Source organism: Glycine soja, chromosome 10 (assembly GCF_004193775.1).
Source record: "Glycine soja cultivar W05 chromosome 10, ASM419377v2, whole genome shotgun sequence".
Lineage (NCBI taxonomy): Eukaryota > Viridiplantae > Streptophyta > Magnoliopsida > Fabales > Fabaceae > Glycine > Glycine soja.
This window is the reverse complement of record NC_041011.1, coordinates 8,656,872-8,673,200: the sequence shown is the minus strand read 5'-3', so window position 1 is coordinate 8,673,200 and position 16,329 is coordinate 8,656,872. Positions and strand designations below refer to the sequence as shown.

Here is a 16,329-nt window from a genome sequence, read left to right as displayed (position 1 = left end):
CTATGATGATTGATGTGCTTAAATGAAGGTAATCTTTCGATTTCAAGATGTGACAGAAGTGGTGCAAGAAGGGGTTCAAGAATCTGAAAAGAACCCAACTGATGCATAGAAGGTGGCTCACTGTGATTTGATGAAAAGAGATGCAAAGACATTGTTCATTATTCATCAATGTGTAGATGCAGATAATTTCCAGAAAATTAGATCGGCTGATACTGCAAAGAAGGCATGGGATACTCTAGAGAAATCCTATGCAGGGGATAGCAAACTCAAGAAGGTGAAGTTGCAGACCTTGAGAAGGCAGTATGAACTTCTACAAATGAGTGATCAAGAAAGCATTGGCGAGTTCTTTTCTCGAATCTTGGCAATTACAAATCAAATGAATGCTTATGGTGACAAGCAATCAGACTTGGGGATCATTGACAAGGTATTAAGAACCTTGACACCAAGATTCGATCATATAGTGGTGCCAATTGAGCAAGGCTAGGATCTTGAAGAAATGAAGATTGAAGAACTGTAAGGAATACTTGAAGCTCAAGAGATGAGGCTCAATGAAAGAAATTCACAAAGATCAACTGAGCAAGCTATGCAAGCCCAAACAACCAAAGGGAACAACTATGATGTGGTAAGAATAAGAAGGGAAAAGAAAAGTGGAAGAACAATAAGTGGAAGGGGTCAGGTGAGAGCTCCGGCAGTTCTAGAAATCATAACTAGAATGAAGAAAATGACAAGAAAAGTGGAGGGAATCACAAAGTGGGCAAGAAAAAATTCAACAAGAAAGGGATTCAGTGTTATAACTGTCAGAAATAGGGACATTTTGCATATGAATGCAGAAATAAAAGGGTTCCCAGAAATGTAGATGAGGCTCAATAGGCACAAGATGAGGATTTTGACTCTGATAAAGTGTTACTAATGGCAACTACAAACTCAGAAGAAGACAGTGTTAATCTGTGGTATCTTGACACATGTTGTTCCAATCACATGACTGGACATAGAGAGTGGTTTGTAAACATTGATGATAAGGTAAAGAGCAAGATCAAGTTTGCAGATAACAGTTTTGTAACTGCAAAAGGCATTGGAAAGGTGATGATTCAGAGGAAGGATGGACAACACTCATTTATCAATGATGTGCTATATGTTCCCAATATGAAGAATAATTTACTGAGTTTGGGAAAGTTGTTAGAAAAGGGCTACTCAATACAGATGGAGGATAGTCAACTGAAGATGTTTGATAGCAATAAGAGGTTGATTCTAAAGGCCTCTTTGTCAAGAAACAAAACATTCAAGATTGGAATTCAGATTGCAGAATTTCAATGCTTGGCTGCTTCTATAAGTGATGAAAGCTGGATGTGACATCACGGGTTTGGTCATCTAAATTTCTGGAGTTTAAGTGAATTTAAAAGTAAGAAAATGGTTCATGGTCTCCCTTAAATTGAGATACCAAAACAGTTGTGTGTTGAGTGTTGTGTGTCAAAGCAACCAAGGAATTCTTTCAAGTTAGAAATTCCAATCAGATCCAAAAGAAAGCTTGAAGTGATCTATTCTGATGTGTGTGGTCCTTTTGAAGTGAAATCCCTTGGAGGTAACAATTACTTTGTGTTTGTGTCATTCATTGATGAATTTACTAGAAAAATGGGGATCTACCCCATTAAGCAGAAAAGTGAAGTGTTTAACATCTTTAAGAAGTTTAAGATGTTGAGTGAAAAGCAGAGTGATAAGGTAATTAAAGTGCTTAGAACAGATGGAGGTGGTGAGTATAACTCACATGAATTTCAAGTATTTTGTGATGAAGAGGGAATAATTCATGAAGTGACATCTCCCTATACACCTCAACATAATGGTGTTTCTGAGAGAAGAAACAAAACCATTCTGAATATGACCAGAAGCATGATGAAAGGGAAGGGAATGCCTTATTACTTCTGGGGAGAGACAACTTCTACTGTTGTGTATATTCTAAACAGATGTCCCACTAAAAGATTGCAAGGATACACACCTAAAACACACAAGCACATCCCTTCCTTTGTGTTCAGATGCCTTACAACAAGAGACTCTCAGTCTCTTAGCCCTTTGATCAGAAAGAGAGGAAGAATAAATGATCTCTCTTGAAAGAGATAGATGTTACAATGAAGTGCTTAATTCCTTATTGAATGTCACAAGTGTTTGGCCAAGGAATTGTGAAGATAAGATGATTTGTATTTGAGAGGATAAGAACTTTGCACTCAGTGAAAAACTCTCTTAATCATTTGAGAGGATAAAACTTTTTGGGCAATCAAAAACTCTCTTAATCTCTTGAGAGGATATAACTTTCTGGGTAATGAAAACTCTCATCATCTTTTGAGAGAATAAGACATTTTTGGACAAGCAAAACTCTCATAATCTTTTGAGAGGATAAAACATTTTGATCAAGCAAAACTCTCTACACATTTCGTTCCCAAGTCACACATATATATAGGCCTTTGATGGTCATTCAAAATTCAAATGAAAAGATGTGACTGTTGGGAATATTTTTGAAAACCCTTACTGGTAATCGATTACCATATTGGTGTAATCGATTACACAGTTACTTTTGAAGAGTTATGACTCTTCACTTTGAAATTTGAATTTTTTTTAAGACTGATAATCAATTACCAATACATTGTAATCGATTACACAACTTTGAAATTTAAATTCAAATTTCTTATGGTTGTTTTAAAAACGTTCCAAATAACTGGTAATTGATTACAAGCCATGTGTAATTGATTACATACTTTCTAAAACATTTAAAAACTTTAAAAGCTTTTCAGAAAACATTTTGGCCACTGGTAATCGATTACTAGAGAGAAAACTTTAAAATCATTTGTTTTGAAAGAAAAATAACTTAGCCAAATCTTTGTGCTTTCAAATCTATCTTATAAATCTAACTTAAGAATCTATCTAGTCAATCTAACTTGAATATCTTGTATTGCTTGATGCTTACTTGAATTATCCATGAAGACAAATCTTTCTTGAAATCAAAATCTTCTTGAGTTGTCTTGGATATGCTTTACTATTGGCATCATCAAAATCATCTTGAAGCTTTTCTTTTACAACTGACAATGGTGAAAGAAAGGTGATTGTGAAACTTGAAGACAAAAAAAGTGAAGATGATGTGCCATCAGGTGGAGAGCAACTCAGAAGGTCACAAAGAGGGAGACAAGTACCACAAACACTCAAAGAGTATGAATTGTATCCTGATACAGAAATCATTGCAGAAGGGGATTTTGTGCACTTTTCTCTACTTGATGAATCATAACCAATGAGTCATGATGAAGCCTCACAAAGTTCACATTGGATAGCAGCTATGGAAGAAGAATTGAGATCAATTAAGAAGAACCAGACTTAGGAGTTAGTCCACTTACCTCAAGGAAAAAGACCAATTGATGTGAAGTGGGTCTATAAGACTAAAGTAAAGCCTAATGGAGATGTATCCAAGTATAAGGCAAGATTAGTAGCAAGGGGATTTCTGCAGAAACATGGCTTGGACTACAATGAGGTTTTCACTCCAGTTGCAAGACTTGCTCATTGTGGCAGTTGCTAGCAACAGAAACTGGTCTCTATATCAACTTGATGTGAAGCCAACATTTTTGAATGGGTCACTTGAAGAAGAAGTCTACATAACTCAACCACCTGGTTATGCAGTGGCAGGTCAAGATGATAAAGTTTACAAGTTGAATAAGGCATTATATGGCCTTAAGCAGGCTCCTAGAGCCTAGAATATGAGAATTGATAGCTTCATAGTCCAGCAGAATTTCACCAAGTGCACTATTGAGCATGGAGTTTATGTTAGAAACATAGATTCTGGTGAGTTTTTGATAATATGTCTTTATGTAGATGATTTACTAGTGATTGGCAGTAGTAAAAAAGATATGAGAGTGTTCAAAGGAAGAATAATGGAAGAATTTGAAATGTCTGATCTTGCTGAGTTATCATACTTCCTGGGTATTGAATTTGTTTCCACTAGCAAAGGGATTTTCATGCATCAAAAGAAGTATGCAGAAGAAATTTTGAAGAGGTTCAATATGATGGAGTGCAATTCTATGATCACACCAACTGAAACTGGAATTAAGCTGCAAATAGATGGGGATGAGAAAGAAGTTGATCCTACCTTGTACAAGCAAATTGTAGGCTCACTGAGGTACATATGTAACACCAGGCTTGACATTGCTTATTGTGTTGGGTTGATAAGCAGGTTTATGGAGAAACCAAAGACACCTCACTTCCTAGCAGCAAAGAGGATTCTAAGGTATGTGAAAGGAACATTGGATCTTGGCATTTTATATCCTTACAGTCAGAAGAATATAGAAGGAGAAGTTATTGGTTATAGTGATTCAGATTGGTGTGGTGATAAGGATGATAGGAAAAGCACTACTGGGTATGTTTTCAAATTTTGAACAACACCAATCTCTTGGTGCTCAAAGAAGCAAAGTGTAGATGCTTTGTCAACATGTGAAGCAGAATATATTGTTGCTGCTACGGCAGCTTGTCAAGCTTTATGGCTGGAAGCTTTAATGGAAGAACTGAACTTGAGAGATTGCAGTCCTATGAGGTTGTTGATTGATAACAAATCAACAATTGATGTAGGCAAACATCCTGTGGCACATGGTAGGAGTAAACATATTGAAACCAAGTTTCATTTCTTGCATGATCAAGTAAGTAAGGAGAAGCTTGAATTGGAGTTTTGTAGGTCTGAAGATCAACTTGCAGATATACTAAGCCATTGAAGTCTATCAAGTTCAAGGAATTGAGAGACAAGTTAGGAGTGACATCCTTGACAAATCTGAATTAAGGAGGGATGTTGATGTATGTTGTAATTCAGTTAGTTAGTGATTCATTTTGAAGTTAGTTTGATAGCTATGAAGTTTGTTATAAATACATGTGCAGTATGTATAAAAATAATAGTGATCATCAATGAGAAGGATGAGAGTGTAGAAGTTTTTTCAGAATTCTAAGTCCCCTCTATTTTCTCTCAATCAATTCGTTCATCATCTTCTTATTTTTCTAACATAGAGTGATAGTGAGTGCGTGAGAACTTTATTGTTCCAACAAAAAAAACACCGATGTAGGAAAACTACAAGAAGAAGTTTAAATACAATAATTTGTGTACAAAAGCTAAAATCTTTTAGCAATTCTACAACAATGCCCTTCGGCACAAGGTTGGGTCCAAGGATGCTTTATTAGAAGCTCACATATTTGTGCTATTTGACTTGGTGGAAGGTATCTATTTCAACTTGCCTCGCGCCATTTATATGAATATAGCCAAAAATTTCATAGGCCATGGGGAGATTGAGGACATTTCATATGTTGCCTTGCTCAACGAAAAGGGACCATTTCATAGCCAAAGGAGCATGCAAGGTGGTCCAACATGTGTTTAGACCCACCAATGTTTCAAGGAAAAACCTAGGCTTTGACATGAAGCACAAGCCTGAGGTGCAAAGGACTGACTGAACCTGAGGAGCAAAAAGAAAAGGAAGAGCTAGCTAAGCGTCCAAAGCCTCCTATTGCCAAATAAGAGGAGACTATCGACTTCTTCGACCTTGAGAAGAAAGTCCTGAAGATATGGAAGATTGAAGGCCAATCAAATTAAATATTAAAATAAAGTTTCAATTCCTACATTTATTAATGTGACACAATAGAATCTTTTGTAAATTTCTTTAATGAAAAATGACTTATCACTAATGTCATTACCGTCACCACCAATACTACAATATTGTTATCACCAATGTGCACATCATTATTGTTGATACCACCATGGTAGTAACTATTACGACCATCACTATTGTCATTGTTATCTCTACAATTATTATTGTTTCTACAAATGTCACCAAAACAACCACCATTGATGTTGTTGAAGGTGGTAAGGGTGTAGGAGAGGGTGTGAGAAAGGCAATGAAGAATGGTGGAAGGATGGAGATTGAAGGAAGAAAGAAGCTTAAGATAAAATAGGGAAAAGAAAAAAAGTTTAAAGGTAGACAATGTGGAATTGTGGATACATAAATAATTAAGCATTTATTTTATTTTAATATGTAATTTAAAAATTATTTTTTTCTATATGCTAATGTTATTTTTTATTTAATTTAGTCTTTATAAATTATATTTATTTTGATTTACATCTTGTAAATTAATGATGACATTATAATGACATCATCAAGTGATGACATAACATTTATTTCATTATCTTTATATTTTTGTAATGAAGATTAATGGCAAATACGGAAAATAAAACATATATAATTTATAATGACAAACTATAAAAATAAATTAAAAGGATAAAAACAAAAAAATGTTAAAGTTGTATGAATGAAAAATATATTTAAGTGAAAAATTTAATTAATATTTCATAATTGACATGTAGTAAAAGCAAAGTAGATTGTAATTTATCGACAACGAAATTCCCAAATATGTGTGATTAACGACCTTGTAGCTCACTGTAGCATACCCATTATAGTAGAAAGAATTCTTGTAGTGATTGTGGATTTTTGTACCAAAATAAATCCAATGCACCAAAATTAACAAATCACTCATTGGCTAAGGAAGAAGATCCTATACGTTTCTAAAAAAAATTATATGTAAAAATTGAATATAATATCAGAAAATTTATTATTATGTTTTATCAACTGAGATAAATCTCTTAATTAAATATTTTTTCTATTATATAGTTAAATATTTTAAAAGTATGAATTGTAATAAGGATATATACGAATGAGTTGCGTAAAAAAAAGATACGAATGAGTCAACTCCAATATTGAATATTTAAAGTTAAAATAAAAATAAAACTTGAGCTCAATACATATAACTTGTTTCATGTAAAAAAAATTAACATGAACCAAAAATGAGATAGAACCTTTTTTTAGAGCAAAAAAAAAATGCATATAACCTGTTTATGATTTGATTATCTTTTTAGTTATTTTTTTAAGAAAAATGTTTATGGGTTTCATATTTGATAAATACCTCATGATAGAAACTGAGATTAAAAAAAAAGTACGAATGTACTATATTATTCTGTGTGCAAGAATAATATAATTTAAAATTAATTCAACATTTTAATTTATCCCAAAAGAAAATAAAAATCTGCGGGTCCAGGTCACTCTGCCACCAATAAAGTTTAACACGCAGGGTCCCTCTTAACCTCACATGCAAAAATAAATTGTGACCACCCTTCCTCTTTTTCACTTCCTCTCATCTCACTCTCACTGCTCCATCCCCATAAAACCCTCTTTCCATTCCCACTTCCCACAAACTTTCTCACACTTTCTCACAACACACAAAACATTATTATTATTACCACATTAGCAGCAGAAATGTCTAGTTCCAGAAAAAAACTGGTTCTGAACACTGTGTCCGTGAGCCTGGGCTGCGGCAGCTGCCGAAGACCCAGGCTCCTACGGCACATATTCCACCCGAAGCAGAGGCCCAAGAAGCCCGCGGGCCAAGTCCACGGGCTTCATTGGGACGATACCACGACGAGCAGCACCACTACCAACGCCTCCACCGCCGCCACATTCTCGCCCTGTTACGCCGAGGCCTCGGCGCAGTTCAGCGACTTCGCCGAGACCGCGAAGGCGTTTGGGCGAGGCGTGGCGGTGGAGAAGGACTCTGATGATCCATACCTGGACTTCAGGCACTCTATGCTGCAGATGATACTGGAGAACGAGATATACTCCAAGGAAGATCTCAGGGAGCTTCTCAACTGTTTTCTTCAGCTCAATTCACCAGACCACCATGGGGTGATAGTGAGAGCCTTCACTGAGATCTGGAATGGAGTTTTCTCAGTGAGGAGGAGGTCTGGTTCTTCCACTGGGTTCCACCTTAACCGTAAGTCACGTGACTTCTAGGTGCCTGCACGTGGCTCACATATTGTAACGTAGTTTAATCTTTTTGGACAAAAGGAAAATAAGAAGTTTTACCTGTTAAAATCAATTTATGTACTTTTTTGTCAAGAAATTAAGAAAAATAGTTTCTATAAAAAAAGTTAAGTGCATACATTGATTTTAATTTGAGAGAAAACTTAACTATTTAATTTCTTATTTTCTTTTGGTACGAGTACTTAGGTAGGAATATATAGTCAACTATATGTAAGTTTAGCTCTTACTAAGTTGCTAACGTTGGGGCGCATTTAGATCATCCGAACGAACAGAGGAAGCTCTGTTTTTACTTTTGTAAGAGTAGCAAACATTATCCTGCAATCAATCTAGTGGATGAGATCTTTTAACTTTTTTTTTTTGTTTGTTTAACATGATCTATAGCAGAATCTCATGGTCCAACCAATACAACATGCATGGTTAAGAGATGTAAATTCCTCGGACAAATGACACTCCGACATAAATTTGTAGCAATTCATACAATGTAAAAGAGTAATAGAAAGAAAAGAGCAGAAAGTGGGAGATAAAATAGGTAATGTAATGGAAAATGGGAAAAAATGAATTATAAAAAAAAAAAGTGTTGTTAGAGTTTGTCGTATGTGTGTCATTATCAGCTCCTTTTATTCGGAGCAACGCATGCATGTTCCTCACTCTTCTTTACACTTTGTTTTGATGATGAATGAAATAGGAAGAAAAAACAAGAAGAAAATAATAAGAGAAACAGAAATGACGGAATCGGAATAAGAAAAATGCTTATTAGGAATTAGGATGGATACAAATAATAAGAAGGTAAAAAAAGATATACGTTTTTAAATGAATGAAAGAGATAAATAAATTATTTAAAAATATAAATCTGGTTCAAATGTTTTCTAAAAAAACGTTATATTATATTAATATAAAATTATTTTCATAATGTGTTTTTGAGAAATTAAATTTAGCCCAAATGTTATATTATGCTCTAAAAAAAGTTAACCCCTTTTGTATGTTGTGGGAGAAAACTTTTCACGTGTATTTCACAATAATTTTTTTCCCTTTCTAATTAATAATGAAAAATAATATTTTTTCCCTTTTGTATGTTGTGAGAGAAAACTTCTCACTTTATTCTTTTAATTAAATCGTGATTTTATTTATTTATACATAAATTATTTTGATTTGAACTTGTAAATCATAATAATTATATTTTTGCAAAATAAATTTTTTTGATTTAATCAGTATAAAAACTAAAAATTACAACAATTATATCATATTGTATAACTTAACTTATTTTTATACTGATGTTTGAAAAATATAACTTAATTAATATTAAATTAATTTAAAAATATTAAAAATTATCATATTTTTTATACATTAAAAAACTTTTTAAAGATTAAATTTATTATTTACTTTTCTCTTCCTTTGTCCTTTTTAGTAAGCACTGTGCCACTGTGCGTGCCTGTGGCCGTGTGAAGCAGCGAATCCATTGCGTCTGGCCACTCGTGAGTTCAGGTTTTGGCGTAGGGATTTGGTCAAAAATGGTTGCCAGCTTTCCAGGTTTTGAGTGGCAACACAACGGTGGGAAAATATAGGCATTGGGATTTGAATTACAATAATATGAATGGTCCAAGTGCGGAGACAGAAGGTTTTATTGCCTTTCAATGAGATGAGAATAGAAATTTTTTGATGCATTTCCCAATGTTGGTATTAATCGTTGGCTACTCCGTACTCTTTGTTTTTAGTTTACTTGCCAGTTGTGTGAATCAATTTTTTCTTGTAGCCATTGAAGTACTCTATTGTTTTTCCTTTTGTTTATGCATTTCCACACTCTTTGTGCTACAGTACATGCATTTAGTTCTTCTTTGTATTTACTTGGGGCATTGATAGTGTGACTGCCAGCATCTCTATTTGGATTTACAACCTCTGAGGGAGGTAGGTTCCAATCGTTGATCATGGTCAGCTAGCATTTATATCTCACAGAGAACACGGTAATTTTCTATTGAAATGAAATTAGGTTTATTAAAATATCTCTTACTCTAGATCTTCACAATAGAAAAAACAAAAACAAAATCTTTGAAGCAGTTTACTTTTACAGAAGGTACAGGATGATGTAACATCATTTTTATAAATCTCTTCTACGGCTGAGAAATATCTTTTTTTTTTCAAGAGAAAAATGAGAAGAGACTCAAGTAACATCTGATTTATATATTTAAAAAAATAAGAGAAGACTTTCATAGGAAAAACTCATTGTGTAATTTATTGATTTAAAAAATATATAATGGGACTATGTAAATGCTCTTTATATAGAGCGAACAATTTTCTAACAGCTAATACTATTAACAATTCTATGAAAAACAATTCTACTCAAGTCGACCAAAACAATTATAAATGAAAAAAAAATTATTCTAAATATTTAATATAATTGTATATTCAAAATTTAAATTTAAAATCACTAATTAAGCATAAATAATTTTGTATTGTTGATCTACGGGTTTGATGTTGGTGTGAAATATGTCATAGAACATATTTTTCAAGCATTTGGGATCCAGATTCAGAATGAAACAATAAAAAATTGTATTTTTAATTAGTTTATAGGGTGTTATCTAATACTGTGTTTAAGTTAAAACGAATCTGATAAGCCTGGATGTAGGAAGGGTTCATTTTGCTCATAAGTTATGAATTTCTAGCGAGTGTAAATACCTAAGGTGGAATCAAGCACGAATCTTTCAAAGACAAGACGATTCAAGAGAAAAGAAAAATATTTTTTCTTTTTGTTACATGGTCCAGATTGATAAACTGAAAGGGGAAAATGCATAGGTGCGGATTTTCAGCTGCAGTTTTCAGTGAGTTCAATCTTCAAATGACAAAAGAAAACCCACATAAAGATGTGCTTTCAATCTCTCTGTCTCACTTTGTACTCTAAAACAAGATTCAGGATCAGAAGATGGATTTAAATGTGGCCTACTTTCAAGGGATAGTCAACTCTATAGCAGGGCACCTTCATGGTAGTGGAAACATAGTGGACCATTATTCAAAACAAAATCTAGAACATAACTTTGGGATAAAGATATGTAACTAAATTAGCAAGTTTTCCAACTCAGCCTTGTCAAATAGTATTAGCTGTGCAGAGAAACATGTTCATATTTTCTATAGCATATGTTGAAATTTGGCAATTATGATTGTCAAATAATCAAAATGTCCTACTTGTGAATAATTGAACTTAAACTCCCTAAGAAAAACATGTAGGTTCTATCTCACAGAAACATTATTGAAGTTGAGAAGTGGAGAAGAGGAATTAAGTATTGGAAAAAAAGACATAGTGACAATCTTTATCCGGTCACCAAATTCTTTTGGTAGTGGGGAACATCTTTGTACTTGTGTAGGCCAGAGTTAACATGATTTGTTACCTGAGCTGAATGTAAAGTTGTGTTATGACTTATCACAAACAACTCTTTCTAAGAAAAGTTAGACAGAAAGATGTTGATCTTGTTTTGACAAGAAAAGCAAACTGGCTTCTGATGTATCTATGCAATGAGTTGGATTTTGGATTTAATCTTTAATTATTAATAATTATTAATTGACCAGGAACCTTAATCTTTATCAATACCTTAATCCTTTTTAATAGGTTGACCAATTGTGTACTAATGCCTGTTACTTCTTGTATAATAGTATACTGCATCATTTTACATGTGTGTAGCCTGTTGGCCAGAGTTGAAAGAAATAGTGAGAGAATTGGCACACACTTTCTTAAGATATATTTCAATCAACTTTAACTTTATTTATTAATTGACTAGGAGCCTTAATCTTTATCAAGAATTTAATCTTTGTAAATAGGTTGATCAATTGTGTACTGATGGCTCTTAGAACTTTTTTTTTATCCCAATGCTTTTTTTTTAATCTTTGTAGGATAGAGATAACATGATTTGTTACATGAGCTAAAAGTAAAGAAGGGTTAAGACTTACAAAGAGGGTTTTTTTCCCTATCTACACTATTTATCTCCAAATAATTCTCAATGTATACTAGTTTTCAATTTAATTCATGAGCTACACTATCTTTTGAGAAATCCTATTTTCAGAACCTCTTCCCACCTTCTTTTTTTCAATGTTATTTTATTAAATTTAAAAATGCTATAATTAAATAAAATGATAATAATTAATTAATAGTCTTAAAATAAATAAAAAAGGAAAAGTGATTAAAAAAATAGATTGATTAAAAGCATAATGAATATATAGTTACTACATCTCAATTATATTATATGAAGAAATTAAAACACTCAAATAATGGAAAATACTAACCATTAGAGAGACAAACATAATAAAACGAAAATAACGGAACATACTAACAGTAACAATTGAAACATGAAAATGATGAAACTAATGATGGTTTGAAAGATGTTCTCTAGCGGACATGTATTCTTCCATTTGAATCATTCTAGCGAGTTGTTCATCATGCGCAACATCTGCATTGATTATTACAACATGTTGATCGGTTATTAGGGCTGGTTGGGTTGCTGGTTTGCTAAAAATAACTAAAATTTCTATCGGACAAAAACGCTTCCAATAGTTGGATTATGCTAACATCTTTAACATATCTTCATTGTTTTTTTAACTTTGTTATTTCATATTGGATTAATTTTTCTAAATATTTTGTATGGTTTGGCTGTCGAAAAAACAATTGCCTAACCACTTGTGATTTGTGAATTTCATAAGGGAGAACCCCTAGAGGCACAACTTGCTTGATGACATCCTTGAGTGTTTCGATGATGCACCCCGAAGGAATTTCAAATATTATTGGGTTTGTTCCAATGAATGAGTAACCCAAAAAACTGCCTTGTTGTGGTATCCTCCACTTGACATTCTAATATAGCATTGCATCATGAGTAGGAGTGATGGTGGATCGAAGTGGGTTGAGTATACCATCAGGTGTTCTGTTGATGGTACATAATAATTCTATAGGGTCAACAAGCAGGTATTACTCGTTGCATGTTAACATTGTACAAACATCATCCTATCAATTGTAGAGAATGAAAAAAAAAGATTGTTGACCTGCATCTATGGATGGTTATCGGTAATCGATTTCATGTACAAATTGGTCATTGGTTAGCCGAAGGATGTTATGCATTCTACTCTTTAGTGTCTCAAAAGAACACTCATTAGGAACTCACATTGATATTGGAGTAGGATATTGAAAATAAACACCTGTTTGGTTGTGTTTGAATGGTCCATTTGGAAAGATGAATGCTAATTTCTAGTTAGCAATAGTTTGAGTGCTTATTTCTCCCAAGAATGCCATAATATTGAGATTGAATTTCGTTTGTGAAGGTATATTGTGTGGAAGTGTGTGGTTATATTGAGGGTGTTTGGTGATATTTATAGTTGTTTGAATATTTATCCCATTGATGCGTATTGGATTCTCATAAGGTTAGAATTGTCTTTTTGATAGAGGTTGGTCTGGAATCCAATATTAATTGAGACATGTCATTATTCCAACTTTGCTTTTTATTGATATGGTGCATAGTATTGTCAATTTCGACTGTGACTTTATCCTGCTACCTGGTGTACCAATCCATTATTATTTTTAGACTTTAAATTTAAATTGTGAGTTATCAATTCAATGTCAATTTTGTCGGTGAAGCATCTATTTTTTTATCAGAGATTTGGGTAAATTGCAAAGTGTTATCAATTTTGAATGTCATTTTACTCTGTTACATGGTGCACTAGATGTCTATTATTACTTCCAGACTTTAAATTTAAATTGTGAGTTGTCGCTTCAATGTTTGTTTTCTATAAATAATAAAGACTTGATTAATTCGCATAGACTTATCAATTTCAAGTGTCTGTGTTTTAAGGAGTTGTCATTTTTTGTTATTTTCATTGTTAACATAAACTGAAATAAATGATTTTTTTCATTAAGTAAAGTAAGTACTACAAATAACAACAACGGAACGAACTAGGCAATGCAAACTCATAGTGACATAATGTTAAAGCACTAAACACCAACATAACATACCACGAGAAAACCTCAAAGCAGAAACAACTAACACATGGATCATCCCTAGATTACCAACCTCATTTGATTACTGGTTCGTTGGAAGGAAACATGTTACATCCTTCCAGCCCAGAAAAGGAGTCACTATCGCTATCGTGATCTTTGACCCAACAATCTACACTGCGTTCGTATTCATTTAATAGGTCATCAAGATTGGAGGTTGAGTCATGTTGGTTGTTTGGTGGGTTATTGTTGTTACAAATTATGACAAATAACTCCATAAATGATAGTGTTGGGTTGTTGTAAAAAATGTTGAACATTTGTCCAACATCATGATCATGTCTCAGAATAAAACATGTGTACATATATGATTGTGCTAGCTCAAATATAGGGCATCGAAAGTGGAGATGTTGGATATGTTGGTGTTGTTCAATGTTTATTTTTGTTGAACAAGTTCAAATAATTGTGTAAGGGTTATGACCTTGTTGACCATAAAAGTTTTTGCATTGTTACTAATGAAGGTGGGATCCTCATTTGTGTTACAGATTTGGTCATTGTAGTAAACGCAAAAATATGCAGTTGGGTGAGACATAGTGGTAAGGGTTCAGATGAATATTTGAAAGTTATAAGAATGTCTTCTACCACTAGTGATATTTATAGAATTTGTCGGTTGCGTGTAGGTGAGTGCATGTGAGCTTGTCAGCACATGTCCTCGAGATGCGATAAGGGTCAATGTGGCGAGCAGTAATAATAAAAAAAACAACTTGAATTGTTCGCACAAGCTTTTGTATGTTGTGTGTCGGTGTTCTGCGATCACATGCACGGGTAATTGGCATGTAAACCTGACCAACTCATGACCTTGAGATGCGATAAGGGTCAGTCTGGTAACAAACGATTTTTAAATTCAAAATTATTGGAATGGTTCATAAACTATAAATACGAGATCGAAAACATTTTTTTGGATGTTTAAGTAATAATTTGAGATCCTTCTTGACCAAACTATTACACGATATTTTTTTTTTACGTGAAAACTATAAAATAAATTTAGCACAAATATTTTTAATGTATTGAAATAAATTTTATAAATTCCATAAGATGGTCACTTAAACAAAGTTTTAAGGGTTCAAAACATTTTTTATTTTTATTTTTTACCATTAATGTGAGGTTCTTCTCAATGAAATTGTTATATGATATATATTTTTTTATTCTTTGACGTAAAAACTATGAAATAAATTTGTCACATATATTTTTAATGTATTTGAGATAAGTTTTATAAATTGCATAACATGGTCACTTAAATATATTTTTAAGGGTCGAAAACATAGGTTTTTTTTTACTATTAATTTGATGTCCTTCTTGATGAAACTGTTACACAATATTTTTTTTATTCTTTGATGTGAAAAATATGAAATAAATTTTCCACAGATATTTTTAATATATTAGAAATAAATTTTATAAATTACATAACATGGTCACTTAAACATAACACAAAATGGCATGGTCACCTTAACATAATTTTGAGAACTACATTAGAAGGGTACTTAAACATGATAGCTCTCATTATCACAACATTTTATACTTTAATGACCAAAATGATGACCAGTCCCACAAGGCAGTGAATGTCGATTACGTTGTAGATTTCTTCTCTCTTGTATCACTGATTCTTCTTTATGATGATGATGTTGTTGTTCTGTCTCAAGGTTTTCACTGTGGGTTGCTACAGCTGAAGAACTTTGTCCTTGCTCTCCTAACGAGTATGGTACATGGCTTTACGAGAAGTATATTGACACATTATTGATAGCTACAACACAAGATGCTGCTAACCATATCTTCCTGATTGCTTATGCCATTGTAAAAGGGGAGACAACTTCAGCGCGGGGGTTCTTCCTAAAGAATTTGATTGTGGTGAATATCAGGTTAAACACTTTCTCATGTAATGACTGCCCTATAAATTTGTTAATGTTGTTCCCATGAACTATGTGTTACCGCTATTTACTTTACAGAACATGTTGCACATCTACGACAACTCTTTTGGTTTACTGTCACACAAATTAATGTGGCAAGAATATAAAGGAGATCAATGTGGAACGAAGAACGAAGAAATTGAACGAAGAAATATGAAAGAGGAGTGCAAAGGGTCGTCCGATTTTGAATCACATTCCCACTAAAAGAACGAAGAAATTGAACGGGATACCAGAAAAAAATGTAAAATTTGCCGGCAACAAGGTCATAACAGAAAAAATTGTCCCAACATACCTTCGTCTTCTGCTTTTCCTTAGGTAAATATTATTGTTCATGTAGTTTATTTATGATGTATTCTGGTATAAATAAATTATTAAACCAAAAATGTTATAATTTTTTAAAATTAAATAATATAAATAAAAAAATATTTTTTAAATTAAATTTAATAAAATAACATTTAAAAAAAACCAATAAGAAGTCGGGTTGCCCAACCCAACTTCTTAACTAAAAAAAATAAAGAAAGGAAGGTGG

General features: G+C 33.0%; 3 protein-coding genes across 3 annotated transcripts; all 3 read left to right on the top strand.

Annotated features, from left to right (window-relative positions):
• Positions 1-909: 909 nt before the first annotated feature.
• On the top strand, positions 910-1,350 carry LOC114371318. Its single transcript, XM_028328787.1, has one exon. It carries the CDS (start codon positions 910-912, stop codon positions 1,348-1,350), a length of 441 nt encoding a protein of 146 aa, XP_028184588.1.
• A 2,381-nt stretch (positions 1,351-3,731) lies between these two features.
• LOC114371317 (uncharacterized mitochondrial protein AtMg00810-like) lies at positions 3,732-4,573 on the top strand. The gene is made up of 2 exons (XM_028328786.1): positions 3,732-4,387; positions 4,495-4,573. The coding sequence occupies exons 1-2, from the start codon at positions 3,732-3,734 to the stop codon at positions 4,571-4,573; spliced, it is 735 nt and encodes a 244-aa protein (XP_028184587.1).
• A 2,592-nt stretch (positions 4,574-7,165) lies between these two features.
• LOC114370814 (transcription repressor OFP6-like) lies at positions 7,166-8,232 on the top strand. The gene has a single exon (XM_028328203.1). It carries the CDS (start codon positions 7,314-7,316, stop codon positions 7,845-7,847), a length of 534 nt encoding a protein of 177 aa, XP_028184004.1. The 5' UTR covers positions 7,166-7,313; the 3' UTR covers positions 7,848-8,232.
• Positions 8,233-16,329: the final 8,097 nt, after the last annotated feature.